Source organism: Lepidochelys kempii, chromosome 17, assembly GCF_965140285.1.
Source record: "Lepidochelys kempii isolate rLepKem1 chromosome 17, rLepKem1.hap1, whole genome shotgun sequence".
Taxonomy (NCBI): Eukaryota; Metazoa; Chordata; order Testudines; family Cheloniidae; genus Lepidochelys; species Lepidochelys kempii.
In genome coordinates, this window is record NC_136396.1 from 4706047 (window position 1) to 4726723 (window position 20677).

The window sequence follows — 20677 nt, forward strand, 5'->3', positions numbered from 1 at the left end:
TGGGGCAGCGGGAGCTGGGATGCTACCCAAGAGCTTTCGTTGTGGCACTGCTTTGGGTGTCTCTGAGGGCAAGATTCTGCCGTGAGGCTGTGAATAGGCTGGGTTCTCACCTAGCACAGCAGCTGGCCCTGCTGGGTGGTGTGTGCGCGATGGACACACCTCCACATAGGCCGCCGGAGCAATTGCTGGGAGCAGGGCCTGTGCTCCCCAGTGAGGTTCTGGCGAGCCCTTGTGCCAGGCACAGGAAGGTGGAGGAACTCCTTGTGCTTTCTCCCCTGCCCCATGCATAGAGGCTGCCCAGAATCATCTAGCCTTGAATGGGGATGGAGCTAAGGCCTCTGGTGGGTGCTGCCTGATCCTAGTGCTGGATGCACATTGGCCCAAGCTTCGGAGCTGGGGGCCAGCTGGGAGGGGATTCACAGCAGACATGAACTGCAGCTACTGGGCTGTAGCAAGGGCTTGTCTATTTCATGCTAAAATTAGCCATACCATGTGCCTAAATCACATCAAGCAGTTTGGGAGGGAGAGAGGAATGACATCAGGAGCTTCTGACCATTTTCCAAACCTCTGTCACTCAGCTTTCCTGGCTGCATCTGTTTAAAAAGCCCTTAATAGCCTACTCTGAAGGTAATTTAATTGAAATGAATCAGTGGGTGAATTACAAAGTGGCTTGTCTTCTTCCATCTATCTTCATGAGGGATTCGCTCATTTACTTCTTTATTTGCAGCCTGGCATGACGGACAAGTGCAAAGCACCTTACAGAGGGAGGCTGTGAGCAAGGCTGGCCCCCAGGGCTGGGACTATCAGTACTGGGGATCCCCCTTGAGAGCAGTAAGGGCATGTTGCCTAGTGATAAAAGGCAAGCGGCAGGAATCAAAGCTCCTGAACTTTGGGCTTGTCCAAAACCCAGTAATGTCTCTAGAAAAACTCGGACTGAATTCAGCAGGCTACAGCTCAGGTTCTCTGTTCTCTGCAATGCCTTCTTCCCTCTGTGCCTGCTGTTGGGGTTCCCCTAAGATTTCATTCACTCGGTTCCCCAAGAGTTTGGTCCAACTTGAGTCTCGTCGCTCAGGTTCCTTTATTTGGCATATAACAAGGTAGGTGGAGTTGATCAGTGGATATAGGGCATACCACACATTCAAAGTTACACAGAAGACCTCTTCCTTTATATACATTGACACATTACATTGCATTTCCCATACATTGCATCACACGTTTTGGGATTGGCTTGATCACTTTGCAGGAACCAGTCCTTGTACAGTATGCTCTGTCCATGCACGACTTACTCTTTACCTCATCTTTGCATTCCTGACTTCTCTTGTCCATTGTGAACAGTTCCCTGGGGGTTCCTCCCTTGTCTTCACTAGTACAGACATTCTGTTTCCAGCTTGCTGCTCCATTTACCTCCTTAATCCCATCTCCCAAGAAATGAGCTTCAGCCATGTGTCAAGCTAAGCCTACCCCTGCATTAGCCAGTCTGTGAAATAGGGATAATACTGTGCCCAGTCTCACAGGGGCTTTTAGTGTTTGGGAAAGGCTTTAGGATCCTTGGTTGATGGGAACAATTTGTGCAAGGAGGGTGCTTTCACCTGCGTATTTTATTAGCTAATGTAAATGGGGGAGCAACTGCTCTCAGGTGGTGAACACCAATGTTGCCTCCATCCCCAAGTTAACTCCATTGTCTTCAGCAGAGCAACTCCCGATTGACGGGGCAAGTGGGGGCAGAATCAGGCCATTCTCTTCATTAGCACAGTACTTCATGCATAAGTAGCGAACTTCTCTGGTTAAGACATGGGGTTAAGGAGAAGAGATTATGGCTTTCATTACCTGTTTTGCAGTAGCACCAGGAGGCCCGGGCCCCACTGAGCTACACTCATGCCATTTTCTATTTCAATCACCTTCATTCAAGAGGATTAGGGATAAAGCCATCATTTCTCTCTCCTCCTGCAGCTGGATTCTCAGCAAATTACCAGGATCCAAGTTGAAACCAGCATGGGGTAGCTATGGTATGTTGTTGTAGGTTGGTCTTCCAAATTGGCCTAGAAACTCCTGAATTTGGATTCCCTTTTCTGTGTTCCTGAGCAGCTGCTTCTAGGCTTTATATTGCAAATCCTTCAGGACCAAGATTGTCTCACACCTGTGTTTGTGCATGTCCTGTGCCCTGAGGCCCTGATCCCAACTGGAGTGTTCGGAAGCTCCGGCAAAATAAATATTTACTACTGCTGCTTCTATCTCCTGACAGAGGGCAACTGAGCTGGGCAGGAATTATGGGTTTGAGAAGGAGGATTTTTTAATTTGATGGGGAAGAGAATGGGAATTGATGGAGTTAACGGTGGGTTGGATTAATGCAAATGAGGTGATGCATATTCATAAAATATTCCTAAAATTGGATCATTGCATCATTTGCAAAAAGTATCTAGACCTGTGGCCTTTGGGTGTAACGGTAACAGCTTTGTGGGTTTGAGCTCACATGCATCACAAGCACTACTGGTTGCTCTCTAGTTCCCCCCAAGCTTTACTCTCTGTCAGTGAATAAATACTGCAGAGAGAATGCTTCTGGACCCCCATCCCCAGCTCTGAAACTTGTCTGCTACAGTGTGTTGTCAGTAAAGCTCAGTGCTGGCTCAAGGCTCTCTTGCAGCCATCTGCTTGGAATAAACAGTCTTATATACCTCCCTAATTATAACCCCATGGATTTGCTTGGTAATGAAATGTCAGAGGCTGAAGAAAACGGTGAGTTTGGTTTACGAGGTGGATTATGGCATCGTCTTGTTCTGCTGAGTTCACATTTGACAGGTGGAATGGTGACAAACTGGGAGAGGAAATACCTTTTATCGGACCAACTTCTGTAGGTGAAAGAGACAAGCTTTCGAGCTACACAGAGCTCTTCTTCAGGTGAATCAGTAACGCGTGCTGTCAGAGATTGGAGACTCCCCCATCTTATCCCACTCCAGCTTGGTCTCTCCCATCCTGTTCTTTATTATTATCAATGGAGATTGGGGCACCATGGTGCTAGGCACTGCACAAACACACACGGCTTGTCTACACAGGAAAGTTGTTGCAATGGTATAAGCGAAGATGTGAATTTAAACTTATTTTAGTTAAATTGGTTCAACCTCTGTGTGGATGCTCTTATTTTGGTTTGAGTGGCTTTTCTCAGTTTAACTTAAACCTGTTCCCAATTGACTTTTCCTTAAGTCGACAGAGAACAAGTTTAAACTAAATCAAAGTAGGCCACTCTTAAGCCAAAATTAAACTGATGCAAGTTTGTGTGTAGACAAAGCTATACAAAGAGACATTCCTTTCCCCAAAGCACTTACACTCTCTAAAGAGACATGATAGACATAGGGTGGGAGAGGAAACAAAAGGGGAAGAAAACCCAGCTCTTCTAATTCCCAAGCCAATGCCCTACCAACTAGACTATGCTGCCGTCTGTTATTTTCTTCTTGAATCCATAGGGTCAGATCGTTGACTGGTATAAATTGGCATAGAGCCACTGACGCTAAGCCAGTTTGTACTAGCTGAAGATCTGGCCCCAGATTTTACAATAGAGGAGATCTGCTGTTCTGTTGTGTATCATGAGCCTAGCTCCGGAGCTGGGAAGCCTATCAGGCAGTGGCTCCATAACTAATGTAATCGCCTTTCTCCAGTGGTTCTCTTTCCTTTTGTTCCTCACTTGCTGGGTTGAGGAGATTAATTGAAATGCAACATTGTTAAAGCAAATCCATTTAGCCTGTGTTCACCAATGATATTTTCATCCCTTCAACTGGCGGTTATATGGCTCTGATTTAGAAGCAAAATTCACTTTTTTCTGCAGACCAGAATGCTGTTTCGACTCATTCCCTGTAGGGTAGAGAGAGGTCTGCATGCACCAAGCCCACGAGAAGCATCATACTCCTTGCAAGAACCCTCAAACCAGAGACAGCCAGAACTCTTGCTCTGCAAATCCAGGATATGTGAGAATAAAGGACCCCTCCACCCCGAGGTCATGCACAATGTATGGAGCTAGGTGGATTATTCTATTGTATTCCAGTGATTTAACCCAATGTTTCCGCTTTGAGTTATCCACAAGCAGGCTTTGATCTCCACAAACCTATTCATTGTGTGCAATCACTGGACCAGTAGTTGATGTGAATATGTTTCTGCCAGTGGTTTGCTCTGATTAAACTTGGACAATACATACTTTGTCATGCAGGGGGTTTGGTGGGTTACTGGGTCACATGGTATGGTTGCTGCTGCCTGACTGGATGATGGGAGGAGAGTGAACTGTTCAATACCCTGAGCTGTGTGCAGGTATAAAATAGTTCCTCCGAAGCTGTTAGTGTGTGGGCAGAAGCCATGCACTTCAGTGTTCGTGGAAAGTAACAAAGAAGGACTCACCATGCTCAGATGGTCCCTAGGGCTATTGGCAGCATCCGCCTGGCTCCAGCCCCCACCCACATATTCAGCTTTCCAGCAAATGCCTGTTACAGGGTCCATGGGGTTTGCAGTATGGGAGGTGGTCAGGGGTTTTGCCCCGTGTACATGATCTGCTTGCTCTGCACTTCCAAAGGTCACTGCTGACCTTTGCTGTTCTGTAGTTGTTTGGATGCCCAGGTGGCTTTTCTGAATACAGGACCATCTGGACTGCACAGCCTAGCAAGGAGTCTGACTGGGGCAAGTGAGCAGAGTGGGGAAACCACATAAGAGAGTAATCTGAGAGAGTGGTGCTTCCATGGGGCCATTCCATCTCAGGAGGGGAAGCTCCCTGGAATGTACAGGGATGGTTTATAAGGCCTGGAAGGGGACATGGTATTAGGGAAGGACCTAGGTAACCTGCGTGGGTAGCTGCGTTGCTGATGTCAGGACTAGTGAGGCTTCCGGGGTGGGAGAATGCACCCATGCTCTCTCCTGGTCAGAGATAATGGGCTTTGTTCATCCCTCTGTTGGCACAGGGGCTGAAGGGAGGCCGATTGGTGCCTGTGCTCTTCGGCGGCTGCGGTGCCTGGTGTGACCATGAGCAAAGGGCCTGAAGGGTGGACATTGCAAACAGCCAGGAGAAGGAGAGAGCGGACAGGAGGAAGTCCTGGCAGGAAAAGGAGAGGGAGATGCACCAGGGCATAATAGGGCTTCTCCAGCAGCAAACACATGCTGCAGACTCTTGTGGTCCTGCAGGTTCAGCTATTGCAGGTTTGCCTCCCTTTGCAGTCCATGGAGAACTCCATTGTAGCACCTCTCAACTCCCCCTTCAACGTTCCACATGGCATCAGGGGCCACAATTCCTGCCCATCCCACTCCACCCGAGGGGACATTAAGGGGAACCACTGCTTCACATACACTGACCTGTGAGACCCACGGTTGCTAGATGTGTAGGTAAAATGGACAGGAATGTTCTTTCCCCTTGTTAAATTCTCTTCCGTTAATTTACTAAGTTTTTAATGTATTTGCCTTTAAATTGCACAGATTTTAATTTGTGCTGGTTTTGTTACTGAATAAAATTCTATTATTTGGAAAATAAGTCGTCTTTATTAGCTCTGAACGTATGCTGCGGAGTGCCTGGCAGTTCTGAAAGCACCCACTTACTTGTTACTGTGCAGTGTGACGCAACTCACAGGATCAGTAACGAACGCAGCGTAATCGTCATCGATGCACAGTAAGCACTGCAAGATTAACGAGCGCACTGGCGGTATTCTATTCACAGATGTACACCAAGCACCACAAAATTTCTAACAGGCTCCAGGACAGCAGGGCCAGGCAGAGCACAGTGCACCACAGCGCACTACTGTGGCTCGCTGCCCAAGTGTTCTTTCAAAGCCTCCCAGAGCTCTATGGCTCCGTGCTGAGTTCTTCTAATCGCCTTTGTGTCTAGCCGTTCAAGTTCAGCAGACAGTAGCTTGCCCTCCACCCCAGTGGCAGCTTCTCCCCACTTTGCTTCACAGGTGTTATGCAGGACACAGCAGGCAGCTATAACCATTGGGATGTTTTTTCAGTGAGATCCAGCCTTGTGAGTAATAATGCCAGCGTCCCTTCAGTCTTCCAAAAGTGCATCCAACTGTCATTCCTCACCTGCTGAGTACATAGTTGAATCTTTCCTCCATGCTGTCAAGGTGGCCTGAGCAATTTGTTTCTGCCCCACCATATATTGCCAGACTTCCCAAAAGTCAGTGCACTGGATGGCGGTGGGTTACACAGTGGGACACTTACCCATAGTGCACAGGACTGTACGTTGACACGAGCACTCCTGGTGAGTCCTTGCATCGGTGCTGTGTGTAGCCGAGCATGCATGCGCAGACGCGATGTGCTAACTGGCAGCTTCATGCCAACATCACTTGTGTCAACCCAGATTTGTAGAGTAGACCTGGCTTTTCTGATCACAATGGTCCCCTCTAGCCTTATAATCAGTGTAAGGGCTGTGAGAGGTTCATTACTTACATACTCTCTTGCCTCCGGGGTCTCATTGCAAATAAAGCATCAGGCAGTTGACAGCAGCTTCCTGCTTGTTCGAAGGCTGTTCTTTCCTCACACGGTGCTTTCATAACGGGGATTAGATAGGTGCCATCAGCCCCTCATCGTGTGCATTGAAGTACCGCCACAACAGCAGAGGTGTGTTTGCACATAAGCAATTATGGAACGGCAGAACCCTGTTATTTTATCTCCAAAATTGCTGAGCTGAGTTACCTAACTCTTGAATTAATTGTGATTTGGGTGCCAGGATTGGCTACTAAAATAACAGCAGGGATGTGATACAACCAATGCTAAGTACTGGGAGTGAAGTCTTCCAGAGGCTCTTTCTTGGTCAGAATTGCACCCTGCATTTGACTTCCGAATGTCTGGTTTTTTGCTGCACAGCTTGGGTTCCATGGCATTGATACATTTCTATCAACCAGTTCCGGGGAAATGAGATAATTGTTAGGTGGGTATATTTCTTGATATAGAAAATGGATTAGTAAAGAGCTGGCCTCTGTTGTAATCTTTGTAACCTTTCTTGCCTTTTTTTATCTCCTCTTCAGGGCCTGAAGCCAATGGATCATAATGGTTTGGCTGATCCATATGTCAAATTGCACTTACTCCCGGGCGCTAGTAAGGTGAGTTGTCTTTTAAATTCCATCTGAAATCTGTGTCGTGTGCACAATTCAGCTATGCAATTCTGCCTGCCTTGTGAAATTGTACCATATACTGACTAGGTATAGCAATATATAATGCTGCTGTTGTGGGTTGGGATTTATTTTCCAGTGCAAGTTGGCTATGTAAAATAATGTGCTGTATTTTAGGGGGGAGATTTTCAGCAAGCCTCCTTTGAATATGCATGCACAATTTGCAAGTACATCCATGTTCTAGCATTGCCAACGTGCTTGGAGCTGTACCGTACAACAAAAGAGAGAGTCCCCAAAGTCTCTCTCTCCTTAAAGAGAGAGGGGCTGAGTTAGCACACTGATGAATGACCGTGTAAGCAATGGTATCAGTAGAGAGACATAGGTGAAAGGGTGCACGGATTAAATTGCATACACTCAAAATGTACATTGACCTTTTTCATTTACTATCTTAGTAAGCATCTCTGTCAGAAGCACATAGGGTGATATCCTGGAACCATTGAAGTCAAAGCTACCCAATCAAACGCGTCCTCCTTTCCAAAAACCAGAGAGGCGTAGCAGACTGAGCATGGGAGTTTTTGCCATTGACTTTAATGGAACCAGGATTTTCACCTTTGGGACTTAGTACAGCATCCAGCAAAAACTACAGAGCTCGGATTTGAGTTTAGGGTATCCCTCCTAAATGTCTACTGGGCCTAAACTCTCCAATCAAAGAAAGAACCAGGCACAAGCAACAAGGTACAGTCGGGGCAAAAGTCTGACTGCACAAAAAATGTAGCGTGATCTGGAGTTCATGGGCAATCTGAGTAGCGAGTGGAGCTGGTCGAAACAGTTTTCTGTCTTAAAATGTCATTTTGACAAAACCAATTTTTTTTGCAAAATTCTATAGATTTCAACAAAATCTTGTTTAGAGGAAAAAATTGGAAAAATTTCAGAAATGTCAGTGTCCCATGTTGATGTTTTCAGAAGGAAGCTTTTTTATTTTTATTTTGAAATTTACTTTATTTATGTATATCTATATGTCTGTTTTAAAGGGTCAGAATCAAAACAATGTGTGTGAGTTGACCCCAAACAAACAAACAAAATTGCAAATTTGTTTTGTGAAAAAAATGGATGTGACTGTTTATTAACAGGTTTACAAATCCTTGCCATGTAAATATCTGAAAGAAAACGATAATCCTTACCCCAGTGAGCTTTTGTTTAGAGAGATACTACACAGGAATATAGTCATCAGATCTGGTTTTCTTTTTCTAATGAGAGGCTATTAGTAGTCTAAAGTAACTAGAAATTTTGTCTTTTCATCTTGATCCAGGATGAATTTTGTTTTCAAAATCTCTAAATTTGTCACAGAGAAAGAAAATCCAGTTTTTGACCAACTCTAGTAGCAAGTGCTAACAGGAGAGGGAGGCCTTTCAATGAGACTGTGCCACTCGCACCATCGAAAAACTCTTGGCTGTTGCAACAGATGCAGACACACTCTTTAATAACTGGGTCCCAGACATGCTGGGCTTTAAAGATGATCCCTAGTACATTGAATTTCACCCAGGTCTGGGATGGTCACCAGTGAGATGCATAGATGTTATGCCTGCATAGTGACCCACTCCATGGAATCATTGTCCATGACTGACTTATCTTGAGTGATGGAAGTGCTCACAAGCTTCCTGGGCCCAGTAAGAAGCCTGCTGAAAGCCAGCTGCTGAGTGACAGTAGAGCAGGCTGCCAGGGAAGTCACTAATACAGATGCTTATGTCTGTCATAGTTCACAACTCTGCAGAGACTCCCTTTCCTCAACACGGAAAATCCTTCCCACAGTGAGCCTAGAGTTGCATGTTCACTCATGCAGTGCTGGCATGACCAGCAGAGCTCCTCTAGCTCACTACTGGGGCTGAGTGGATTGAGTTCAGGAGGCCACAGGGAGGCCACTCTGTCTCGCTACATGTGGTCACCTAGGTCTGGCATCTGGATGTAGGTTCTCCACTAGCAGTTGGCTGGGCATCACATTTAGGTGCTAAATTGGGCATCTACATGTAGGTGTTCCAATACCAGTAGGTTGCAAAGAGCATTTAGGTGTGTCAGTACCAGTCCTCAGTTCCCAGGGGCCTGCTTCAGTGCCCAGGTGTGAGATTTGGGTGCCCAGGTATGCACCCTGCTCTGTAACTGTGTTTCTGCACTTGGGGGAGACTGAGTTGCTACGAAAGACACTGGGCAGAATTGGTGGGAGAAGCAAGTAGAAAAAGTGACCCAAATAGGAACTTGAAAGTGGGGGGAAAAGGGAAGTTGAGCTTCTTCCATTACCCTCACCCAACCACCCCGGCATGTCTAAGTTAGATTCTACCTGTGCAGACAGGCAGGGTAACTGTCACGCTGCTAGGTGGGCTGGCTTGCCCCCTGAACCCCCCCTCTTCATAAAGCAAACCTCTTCCGAATCTTTTGTACAATCGCTGTGGGAAGTGAACTGGAAACCCCCGGCATGAACCAAACAAACCAGGATTAGTCATGGGCTAGGGCTTAACAGCGGGGCACCTTTTAGCTGCTGGGTGATGAGTGATGACTGGCAGATTTCCCCTGTCTCTTGCTGATCTTGGTTTCCTTGATGAATTAGTAATGTGTTGGCTCACAGCAGGTCAGGGGATGGTGGTGGCACCATGACAGCACTGGCTCTCCAGGACTGGTCTGATGCTTAGCACACCGCCCATGCTGTTGTCACTCTACCGCAGCTCTCCTGGTTACTGTGTTCTCTGCAGCTTCTTCCAGGTCTGCAGGAGGAAACGCTGCCATCCGTTGTCTAAGTATCACTGTGCTTCAGGGGCTAGTGTTGTGTCCGTCACCGCCTGATATCCAAAAAGCATCTCCTTAGCACCTGAGCTTGGGAAGGGATCACTGGAAACCCAGCTCATTACAAACAGATGCCCCCTCTAGCTGGTTCTGTCCCATCCTGTGTGCTTTTTCTTTTTCCCTTTCTCTTCTCTTCCTGCAGTTGGGAGGGTGCATGTAAATGCCTCCAGTGCAACAGCTCTCAAAATGAGAGCCACAGGGCCACACTGGTGACGCACAGAGCTGGCTGGGCGTGAGGTGCTAACTCCTCTTTGCCTCTGGCTGCTCCTTGCATTGAAAGAAGCTACACAAAGGCATGGGAAAGGTCTCCTGATGTTACTCTGCCATGCAAGCAGCTGCGTGGTGATGTGGGGTTGTGGCAGAGAGAGGAGTGGTCTGCGCAATGGAGAATGGGAGAAGAGGTGGGGCCAGACCATTGTGGCTGGCACGCAAGAAAACTTCTCTGTTATGGTCTGCGGAGAGTCTGAGACAACTTGCTCTAGCAGATCAGACCTCCCTAGGCAAGCCAGCTAGCTAGCCGAGTGATCACTAACTAAGCGTCGGAGGTGCCCTAGCAGGAGTCTGACTATAACTGTGGATGGTATAGTCTTTAGTAAGTGCTTGGGAGAGAAGGCATAGCATGTATTCACTGCCTTGCATGGTGACAGGTTTCAGGGTGGCAGCCGTGTTAGTCTGTATCAGCAAAAAAAACTAGGATGACACCTTAGAGACTAACACATTTACTTGGGCATAAGCTTTCGTAGGCTAAAACTCACTTCATCGGACGCATGCAGTGGAAAATACAGAGAACATGAAAAAATGGGTATTGCCATACCGTAATTAGCATGGGGAAATAGTTTTTACTTTGCGTAATGACCCATCCACTCCCAGTCTTTATTCAAGCCTAATTTAATGGCGTCCAGTTCGCAAATTAATTCCAATTTTGCAGTTTCTCTTTGGAGTCTGTTTTTGACGTTTTTTTGTGGAGAATTGCAGCTTTTAGGTCTGAAATCGAGTGACCAGGGAGATTGAAGTGTTCTCTGACTGGTTTTTGCATGTTATAATTCTTGATGTCTGATTTGTGTCCATTTATTCTTTTGCGTAGAGACTGTCCGGTTTGGCCATGTACATGGCAGAGGGGCATTGCTGGCACATGATGGCATATTTTTTCCCGTACTGTTACTCACACCTTCGTGTGAACTGTTGGAAATGGGCCATCCTGATTATCACTACAAAAGTTTTTTTCTCCTGCTGATAATAGCCCACCTTAATTGATTGGTTTCATTACAGTTGGTATGGCAACACCCATTTTTTCATGTTCTCTGCGTGTATATATATCTTCCTGCTGTATTTTCCACTGCATGCATCCGATGAACTGGGTTTTAACCCCATATTTATTATGCCCAAATAAATGTGTTAGTCTCTAAGGTGCCACAAGTACTCCTCATTTATTCATTATATACTGACTCAGATCAGCTGGCTCTCCCCAGGTTTCTGGCAGTGCCCATTCCACTACGTGAAACAGCCAGCCTTTGATCACTGTCCGTTGGAAGATAGGCCCAAGTTTCAGGTTTATAATGAAACCCAAGCCTGGATGAGCATTGCCTGCTTTTGAATTTCCTCCTGTAAGCTTTACTCAGGTCCAGGTCACTGCCCTGACTGCCCAGGGAGAGCCTGGGTTTGTGAAGTATGTTGGAAGAGCCACAGTACTACGGGATGGTGTGTGGGAGAAGGGTTCGCACCCTAGGACCTATTCCAACTCCCACTAAAGTCAATGGAAGGAGTCTCTTGGATTGCGGCTCTCATCACGAGGCACTAGTGTGGAGATACTGTACAGTAAGTTACACACAAAGGCATCAGTTGCATTTCCCTCCCAGTCAGCTGATCGGTGCTGGAATATTGGCCCTAGCGGAGCTGCTGGTCAATCTGTGTGGCTAGAACATGTCACGTTATTGATAGGAGAGAGAGGAGGAACCCCCAGAATGATCCACAAGACAAAGAAATAACCTTCTACCTCCCTCCCCCAGGCAGCAGGCCTCCATGTGTTGGTGGGCCTGGTGAAGCACTAGGAGCTGCTTCTCTTGAACCCTCTGCCTGGAGGTTCAAGGGCCATTCAGGAACGATGCCTCAGTCCCAGCCTAACTACATTTCAGGTGACACTAGGAAAAACTGGGACAGCACCAGCAACCCCCTCCCCCCATGGGGCCCTCTACAGGTTGCTAGTGCAATGCCAGCCCTTTCCTCCACTGATGGATAGAAGCCCTTGCATGTTTTAATAACCTGTTCAGTTTGCCTCTGAGAAATTAAATAAATACTGACATCTTCAGTGAGTGTGGCTGAGAGTGGGCCATCCCTCCCACTCCCGTCTTCCGCCCAGTGTTCCCACTGAATGGTGCTGCTCGTGCAAATAGGGGAGAGCAGGCTCAGGCAGGAGGATATCAAAAATCGGAACGATACAGAGAAGATTAGCATGGCCCCTGCACAAGGACGACACACAAATTCGTGAAGCGTTCCATATTAAAACAAGAAAATTAACAAGCAGGCAGAGGAGTTTAAGTTTAATCCCAGGTGATCATTAACAGCCAGGAAAGCCCCAAACCACAGGCCACTGTTGTTGTAAAGCAAATAAAATCTCCACAGCTGCTTTGTCTCCCTGTTGTGAGTGGTGCAGTTTTCTTGAGTTGTCTGTTCTGTTCTCTTGCTAATGGTTAATGCTCTGTATGGGGGACCTTCGTGACCTCCTGTAGTGGGTTATTGCAATGCGCTTCTCCTGGGAGTCTGATGGGAAGCTTCAGTTAGTGTTGCCAACTTACTTGGCTGTGTTTCATGCTTGGGTCCCCAGTCAATTGCTGGGTACAATTTAGGAAGTTATGTTTGATCTACCATATAAAACACTGTGCGTTTTAGATCCTTGGAGGCCACCCCTCCAGCTGACAGTCCCTCGACTCACTCCTCTCTGGACATTGGGAGCTGAGCATGTCCTTGCTCCCCTCCCTTGCTCTGACTGAATCCTGACTTTCAGCGGGTGCTGTCGGGCCTGTTAACCCAGGGCTTTCCTGAGGAAGTGTGTAGTTCCTTGCCTTGTCCGGGAGATTTTCTGTATCATTAGCTGATGAATGATCAGAGAGTTACTTTTCTTGTATCAAGAAAAGGAGTACTTGTGGCACCTTAGAGACTAACCAATTTATTTGAGCATGAGCTTTCGTGAGCTACAGCTCACTTCATCAGATGTTTACCGTGGAAACTGCAGCAGACTTTATATACACACAGAAATCATGAAACAATACCTCCTCCCACCCCACTGTCCTGCTGGTAATAGCTTATCTAAAGTGATCAACAGGTGGGCCATTTCCAGCACAAATCCAGGTTTTCTCACCCTCCACCCCCCCACACAAATTCACTCTCCTGCTGGTGCTAGCCCATCCAAAGTGACAACTCTTTACATAATCAAGTCGGGCTATTTCTTGTATCCACACCTTGAGGACATGGTAGATGTATTCTCCTATATATTGAAAATGATAAATAACCTCCCAGGGGTTGGGGGAAGCAGAACTTCAGTATCACTGGCCTGTTAAGTGCATGATGCAAACTAGCAGCCAGAGATCAAAAATATTCCACACACACGAACTGTTTAGCATGCGTTTTCCTCCATGCTTGTTTGGCCGTTCTGTCCTAATGCAATTCCTGCCTGCGACTGAGTTACTCCATCTTTCAAAACACGCTGGTAATCAGCCTTAATAAACAGCTTATCTTGTGCCAAGCGAGCCTGGAGACTTACAGCCAGTCCTCCCCCTGGCCTGTGGCTCCCAGACATGCCTGGTGCCGTTGATAATGATACTAATAAAATGAAAGAGAGACGATCTGAACTCTGCCAGGAAGACAAATGGCTGTCAGTGCCTCCTTAAATCTCTCTTGTGAGAACCTGTCTAATTTTGAAACTATTTTACACAGTTGGGAAACATTTAAGGTGAACAAGGCATTACAATCTACCTCAGCTGAAGCTGGAAAAGATCATTTCTTTTTGTGGTCTTGTGGGATTTTATTCCTCTCCTGCCCCCCATGGAAACATCTCCTGCAAGGCAGTGATTGTTTTCACTTGGGCTTCCTTTCGAAGAGCTAAGCTGCCTCCTGACCTGACAGCCATACTAGTTGATTCACTGATTTTATTTTATGCTGAAAGGGAGCTCTGCTTGACTGACATGAAATACAATTGGTTTTGCAGGGTGTTAGATGTTCATATGAATCAATTCCCTCCTTGTGTTCCAGGTGGAGCCGAAGGATCAAAAGAAGACCCTTTCACTTACAGGAGCCTCTTGTGTTCTTCCAACCAACTTTCCTGTGTGATGATAGTAGAATAAACCTCAGCAGTGTTGTACAAACCTTAGCAGTGTTGGCAAATCCAGACTGCTTTTGAAAACTATCAAAAGGAGCAATACAAAATAGAAGGGGTCAAATGCTAGTTAGACATTCCCATCCTAGAGGGCCTAAATCCACATGAATCCAAATGAATCAGGTCTGCACAAAGCTCTGGGGAGAGACATGGGTATGTTTTGCACAGATCCCAGCCAAAGATTGGTATGTGGTGTTGGTTGGGGCCTGTAGGCACTACTATAATGCACACAAGATTAGAGCCCTGTTGTGCTGGGAGGTGTACAAATATGTAGGAAGGGCTTCTGTACATGGGAGCTTTTCCCAGTTATACCAGTTAACCTCAACTCCATAACCACTGTATTTATATCACTCTAGCTCCTTGAGTGGACACTCCAATTCTGGAATAAGAGTGCCTTTTTTCATTTTAGCTTAAACTGCTTCCAAAGAGACACAAGGTAAACTGGAAGAAGATTCTCCTATGCTGCAATAAGAGTGTCCACATGGAGGAGCTGCACTGGCACAACTAGAAAGGTTTACATTCACACCCTGCTTTACCCCCATATAGCTTCCCTGTGTAGACAAGCCCTAAGAGACTGTTACAACCCCAAAGGGCTTACATTCTAGATAGACAAGACAGACAGGTGGGAGGGGATTGGAAGTGACTTAACCAAAGTCACACAGCAAGTCCATGGAAAAGGCAAGAACCAGAGCCCAGGTCTCTGGACTCCTCTCCCAGCCCCCTGCCTGTTGGATTTTGCTGCCTCTGGGTTCTGTCTGAATCATGGGTGAGGTTCTGTGCAGTATAGTCAGCAATCTCATCCCACGATTGCTTAGGCCTGGTCTACGTAGAAAATTAGGTCATCTTAACAAGTGAGATATTTAAGTCCTCCTAACCCCCAGCATAGACAGCACTAGGTGAAGGAAGAAGTCTTCCAGTGACCTAGCTACCATCTCTCGGGGAGGTGGGTTATCTGTGCCGGGAGAGAACCCCTCCTGTCAGTATAGGTAGTGTTTACACTGCAGCCCTACAGCGGCGCAGCTGCAGCCGTGCCCCTGGAGTGTTTCAAGTGTAGACAAGCCGTTAGGGTGTGCTGAGATTTAGGGACACCTTCTTAGTGACACCAGACAACAAAAGATTGTATTTGGTTTGTCAGGTTGCTAGGAACCAGAGGAAACCACAGGGTCGGTCTGTCTGTCTGTTCAGAGGTCTTGATAAAATGTCCCTTTGTATATTAATTACAGTAGAGTCCTGTCTATTCTCTGCTGGGAGGGACATTCCAGTTTGGTTAGGAGACAATAAAGAAAGAATTTTGGTTGTTTTTAACCTATTCATCTATGCCAAGCTTAAAGCCAGATTACTTGATGAATGTTGGGTGTTTCTGGTCAGGAGGCCTTCTTTTAACCCTTGGATAAGATAATTGAAGGGTGATTTTTTTCTATAGTTTCTTTGACGGGAATGAAAAACTGCTCCGGAATCTGGAATGCCTTTTGTAAAGGAGCAAGTCCATCTGAGTAGCAAGACTGGTTCTTAAAGCATGAGAGAGACCCTTTACTTCCTTGTGTGCTAAGTGCCCTGCTTACCTCTAGTGTGGAGCTTGCAAAACAAAGATGATGAATGTAACAATGCATCCAAAATACTCTGCAGACAACTTTTACGTATTGATTTAATCAGAGCTGATTACGCTGAGAAATGGCCAGAATGAGGATTGAACTCTCCCACTTTACACCCAATTACAGTGGAAATTGTTGCTTGCTCAGCCTGTCCCTCTGCCAGGGAATTAATGGAAAAGCCCTACCTGAAATCAGCAGGCCTCTTCTACAGAGTGATGTGTCATTCTCCTCCCCAACAGGAGGAGGAAAAAATGGTCTAAGTTGTATTAAGCTCAATCCATCGTTATCACTGTGGGGGAGGAGGAGGAGGCAGACGGAGAGAGGGAACAGAGCCTGTCTTAAAATCGATCGTACTTTCAGCACGGGGATTCTGCTTTCTTCTTTCACCCAGAAGGCATTCTGGGCTCCAAGATGAAAGCTGGTGATGGAATGAAACTGTTCAGGGAGCACTCATTTGGGCTACGTGAACTCAGCACTGCAGAGAGATGTTGGATCGGCAGCCTGGAGATGAGGCCCCTTCTCTCTAGCTCCTGAAGATGATTAAAATGGTAGGGAGTGGTGCTGCAAGGTGCCCCACACTTGCTGCCCCACCAGTAGGGAGGAAGGTGGCTTGTTCTCCAGGGCCTGATCCAATGGCCAGTTAAATCAAAGGGAATCTTTCCATTGACCTCAGCAAGTTCTGTCTCAGGCCTTCATTGAGTACTTAGCCCCTCTCCAAGGAGACTGTCAGCTTGTGCAGTTTGGGATGTGCAGCATCTATGACGTGGCCACCTATCCCCATGGACATAGCCTGAGACCCAACAGACTCGTTTCATGCAGGCCCCTGGCGGGAACATCTTTCAGCTCAAGTTTAAAGCAGGCTGTAGAAAGGACCATGAAGGGTGGGGATAGGTGGGACATTTGCCATCCAGTATTCCTCTGAAAGAGCCTCTTTTGCTCCTAAATGGGCTGTGCGCAGAGGTAATAAATTTCCCCTAGAATAAGGGATGAAGCAGTCTTCCTTCCTCACTTGGAAAGCGCTGGTGTTTCTTTCATTTGTGGAGACAATGGGGCACAATTGTCACACCAGTTCTCTGCTGCTGTGGTTGTATGAGCCCGGCCTGGGAATGTATTAAACATCATCCCTCTGGATCCCCCTGCCAGCTGGAATTGCGGGGCTGCGACACCTCACTTTGTGCTGCCAGCAGAGGGGTACATCTGATGCCCAGTCAAGCAGGCTGTTCTGTGCAGGAGATGTGGGTGATGAGGTGTGTGGCTTTCTTCCTAACCCTTGGGAGGTCATGAGTTTATGCCCCAATTCATGAGGTTTGGTTAGTCCATCTTACACCCAGCAGCAGTATTTGTGTCTGTGATCCCCGCTGGCTGACTACACGCTGGGCAAGGAAGTATTGCCTTGTATTTGTTTGAATTTACATTCTGTTCGTTCGCTGACATCCCTCTTCCCCTGTACCTCCCCCAAAAAAGCCTCTTTAGCCGACAGACCCAAAAGCTATGTCTAGCTTTTTCTAGGGTCTCACTGTACTCACAGGCTTGTCTTTCTTGCTTTTGCCTCTCTCTCGGGGTTTGTCTGTTCTCAGTTTCTGTGTGTTCTGCCTTTCTTCACACCCGCTTGGTCACCGTTCCCATGCGGTGCTGGTTTCTGGGCAGAATCTATTAGGCCTTGTTTTAGGTGTTGCACCCTAAGTGTTTCTTACAAACTATCTTAAGCGAAGGGTGAGTTCACACATCAGTTTGAAGAAGGTTTTACCTCAGCCCATAACAAGGTTTCACCCAGCTCTGAACATGTTTTCTCTGGTGTTGCGTCTTTCATTATTTGTTCCTGTTACTTTGTAAATTGAAAAATAGAAATAAAAAGCAAGGCTTAATTTATGCCATCCTACAGCTTGATAATGCCTCTACTTTTCCTGTCATCTGCTTTTATTTGCTGCATCAGCAGTTCACATCAGCCTTTGCTTTGGCCATGTGCAGCCTTGCCAGGAGTGTGATAGGATATCCAAAATAAAGAACAACGGAAGTAACTAGTCCGTTAGTCTAGATGGCATTGTTTAAATCAGGCTTTGTTTGGCCTGTGCTGCCATTGCTGCATATTCTGGGCAGCTGAGGGCCTCCACCCAATTTATTCCTGCTCTGTATTTTCCTACCGTAGCTAGAAATTGTTTTAAGTGACATGGATTATGTATCCATTCCCTTAATGCTTTATAGTTTTATTGCCCATCTTCATCGCATTTTTGTTTTATTCCGCTGGATATTCTTCCTAACCATTCCATCTACTGTTCCCAGTGGTTATACAATGGCAGCATATGTATTTTCTTTTGGTTACCCTGGTATTATCAATTCCAAGTGCTTAAAAATTACAAGTCAGCTCCTCCTTTCCCCCCAGTATCATGATATTTTTTTAAAAAATGTTGGGTTTTGGGTGGGATTTTCCCTCCTACATTTTCAAGCTTTTCTATGCAACCAGAAGGGCTAGAAAGTTGCATGAAAAAAAAAATCTGAGGTTCTAACATGATCACCTGACTCCAGGAGCTGGGACTTTGAGAAAAGCACCAACTATCGCAAGAGTTGTGAAACAATTATCTGAGTTTACAATAGTGCCCTGAAAGAGCAATTATAAGAGAGAATTGACAAGTCTCACTTTAAGATGATTTAAAAGGACTTCAGACCTGGGGAAAGATGCAGGGTTGACCGTCCTAGAGTGTGAAGTCCCCTCTCTGGTTGTGATTCTAAGCAAGTGTGTTTGCTTTTAAAAAATGCTGAGGTTCATCCTGTTACAGCATATGCACAAATCCCACTGAAGCCATTGGGGGTCAATCATTTGCTTGCAGTTAGGTATGGACTTAAGCCCTGATACAGCATTCTCCTTTTCTCCACAGAGCAGGTACAGCATGGGCAGTGGCAGGCCAGACTGCCCTTCAGTTGCCCCTGGCTCGTTCTGTAAAGGACTGCCATAACTTAGCAAAGCCAATGGAAAGAGTCCCTATCCAGGATGATGCTGGCCCTTTAAGAGGGAGCAGGGCCAGTGTACCTGTGCTGCATCAGCTGACCCAAATTAGGCTTTAAAAGGGGGCGCCTGGGGTGTGTGGGGGGAGACCTATTAATGAGAGAGATCCAGTGAGTCAGAGTTAGGAAGCTATAGGCACAGGAGCAGCAGGACAGTGAGAGTCCTGGGAGGGGAGGCGGTGGGAGCCTGAAAGGTAAAGCTTAAGGGAACCATCCTTGGGTTTGTAGCCCACAGGAAACTGAGGATATGGCTTTGTTTTGTTTAAGTGGGGACAGTAAAACTGCCTAAGAGAGCCTGTGGGTGTGGTAGTGGATCCTTTGCAAGCTGGGAAGAAGCCCTTTTTACTCTCCCGTCCACCCACTGCAATGGGCTTTGGATCAGACCCGTAGTTAGGAGATTGGTGTCGTCTCCATTGCCTTTCTGTCCTGGGCACCACTACGGAAAGTGCCGGTATTCAAGCCAGCTGGGGAAGTGGTTCATGATGTGGCTTTTTTCTGTTCTGCAACTTATTACCTGTAAACGTCCTGCTGCTCAGCAGGATTGGCCAGAAGCCAGTGGAGGGAAAGAGACAGACTCTGGTTGTTTCAGTGTAGTGGTGTGGGGCTACTAAGTACAGATTTTCCACCATCTGGATTTGGACTCGGACACTTAATTTTGGCCTCTACATTGGCAACCACTGGGTTTATTCAAACTCTGGAGCAAATTGAATGATCTGGCAGCCTTTTCATCAAGTGGTTCAGCCAAGGGGTACGAAAATGAGATCCTCACAAGCCTGTATTCTGGCAAGGCTCCATAGGACTTATATGCTGATGAGAGACCCTTAAACAAGCCAGGGCCTTGACTCATTTCATAGGCAGAAAGCAGCTGGGATGCTCTGGTGATCTCCACTGGGAGTGGAACACATTCCCAGTAAGCTTCCTAGTGCCTGTTCCAGGCTAATATTTAGGTATTGGGTAACTCTGTGCCCTAGGATGTGGCCAGTGCACGTAACAAGGTGGAGCAGACTTCCCACAAGGCCTTGCAAGGAATGAGCAATGATTTAATAATGTGCACTGAGAGAAGAACAAAAAAAGGAAAATAAATCCATCCAGACAATGGCTCTTGGAAGCATCTCAATAATGCATTAATAAAATATACTCATTGGGATGGTTACTTATTTTCAGAAATGGATCTGATGTACTGGTACAGCATTTTGCTTTTTAGTGACACTCAATTATGGTGCCAATGCTTTATGGAAAAGGCCCTGTGCTGTTTTAGAATTACATTCTAGTATCCTGCTGCACAAGGTGTTGTCCCTGGTTTGACACTGTTCTGCAGGAGCTGGACTGAGGGTTTCTAGCTGTTATGGCCTTCTCTGCGCTAGAAAATTGGACCACCAGCATTGAAACTGGTGGGTTAGCATCCCTGTCTGCATAGTCGTGCTGCTTTGGGTCCATTGTGTTTTTCCCCATGCCCATGTTAGTTCTGTGTGACATTTTAGCTGTCACAATGTCCCTTGGGTCCCTAGGCTGTGCTTTCCAGCGCAGTTTCTTGAAAGCAGTGTGCTAAGTGTAGTGAGTCGGTCAGGCCTGTGAGGAGTTGCTGTGAACCCTTTGCCAGCTGGTCCCAAAGGGGCTGTGTTACACTTGGGGACTCTGGAACTGAGTGTGGAACTTGGTAGATCACCATCACTGTCCCTCACAAGCTCCAACACCAAGCCTTGACATGTCTCTCTAGTTTCCTCTTGCCTTGTTAGGAAGGTAATTGCCCTCTGCTATGGCGCTGTGTCATGTCCCTCCAGTACAACCTAGCACTGTATTAACAGGCCACC

The 20677-nt window shown here is 46.6% G+C and overlaps 1 protein-coding gene and 1 pseudogene across 2 annotated transcripts in view; both read left to right on the forward strand.

The window, feature by feature from the left end:
- Window positions 1–20677, forward strand: part of DOC2B (double C2 domain beta) — a 129764-nt gene that overhangs the window by 50709 nt on the left and 58378 nt on the right. The window contains exon 3 of one of the 2 annotated variants that reach the window (XM_073316013.1): window positions 6990–7064. The exons of the other annotated variant lie outside the window; for it this stretch is intronic. Coding sequence (XP_073172114.1) covers window positions 6990–7064 — 75 coding nt within the window. The remainder of the gene's footprint in view (window positions 1–6989; window positions 7065–20677) is intronic. 2 annotated transcript variants of the gene reach the window in all.
- Window positions 12307–12406, forward strand: LOC140899910 (U6 spliceosomal RNA; annotated as a pseudogene).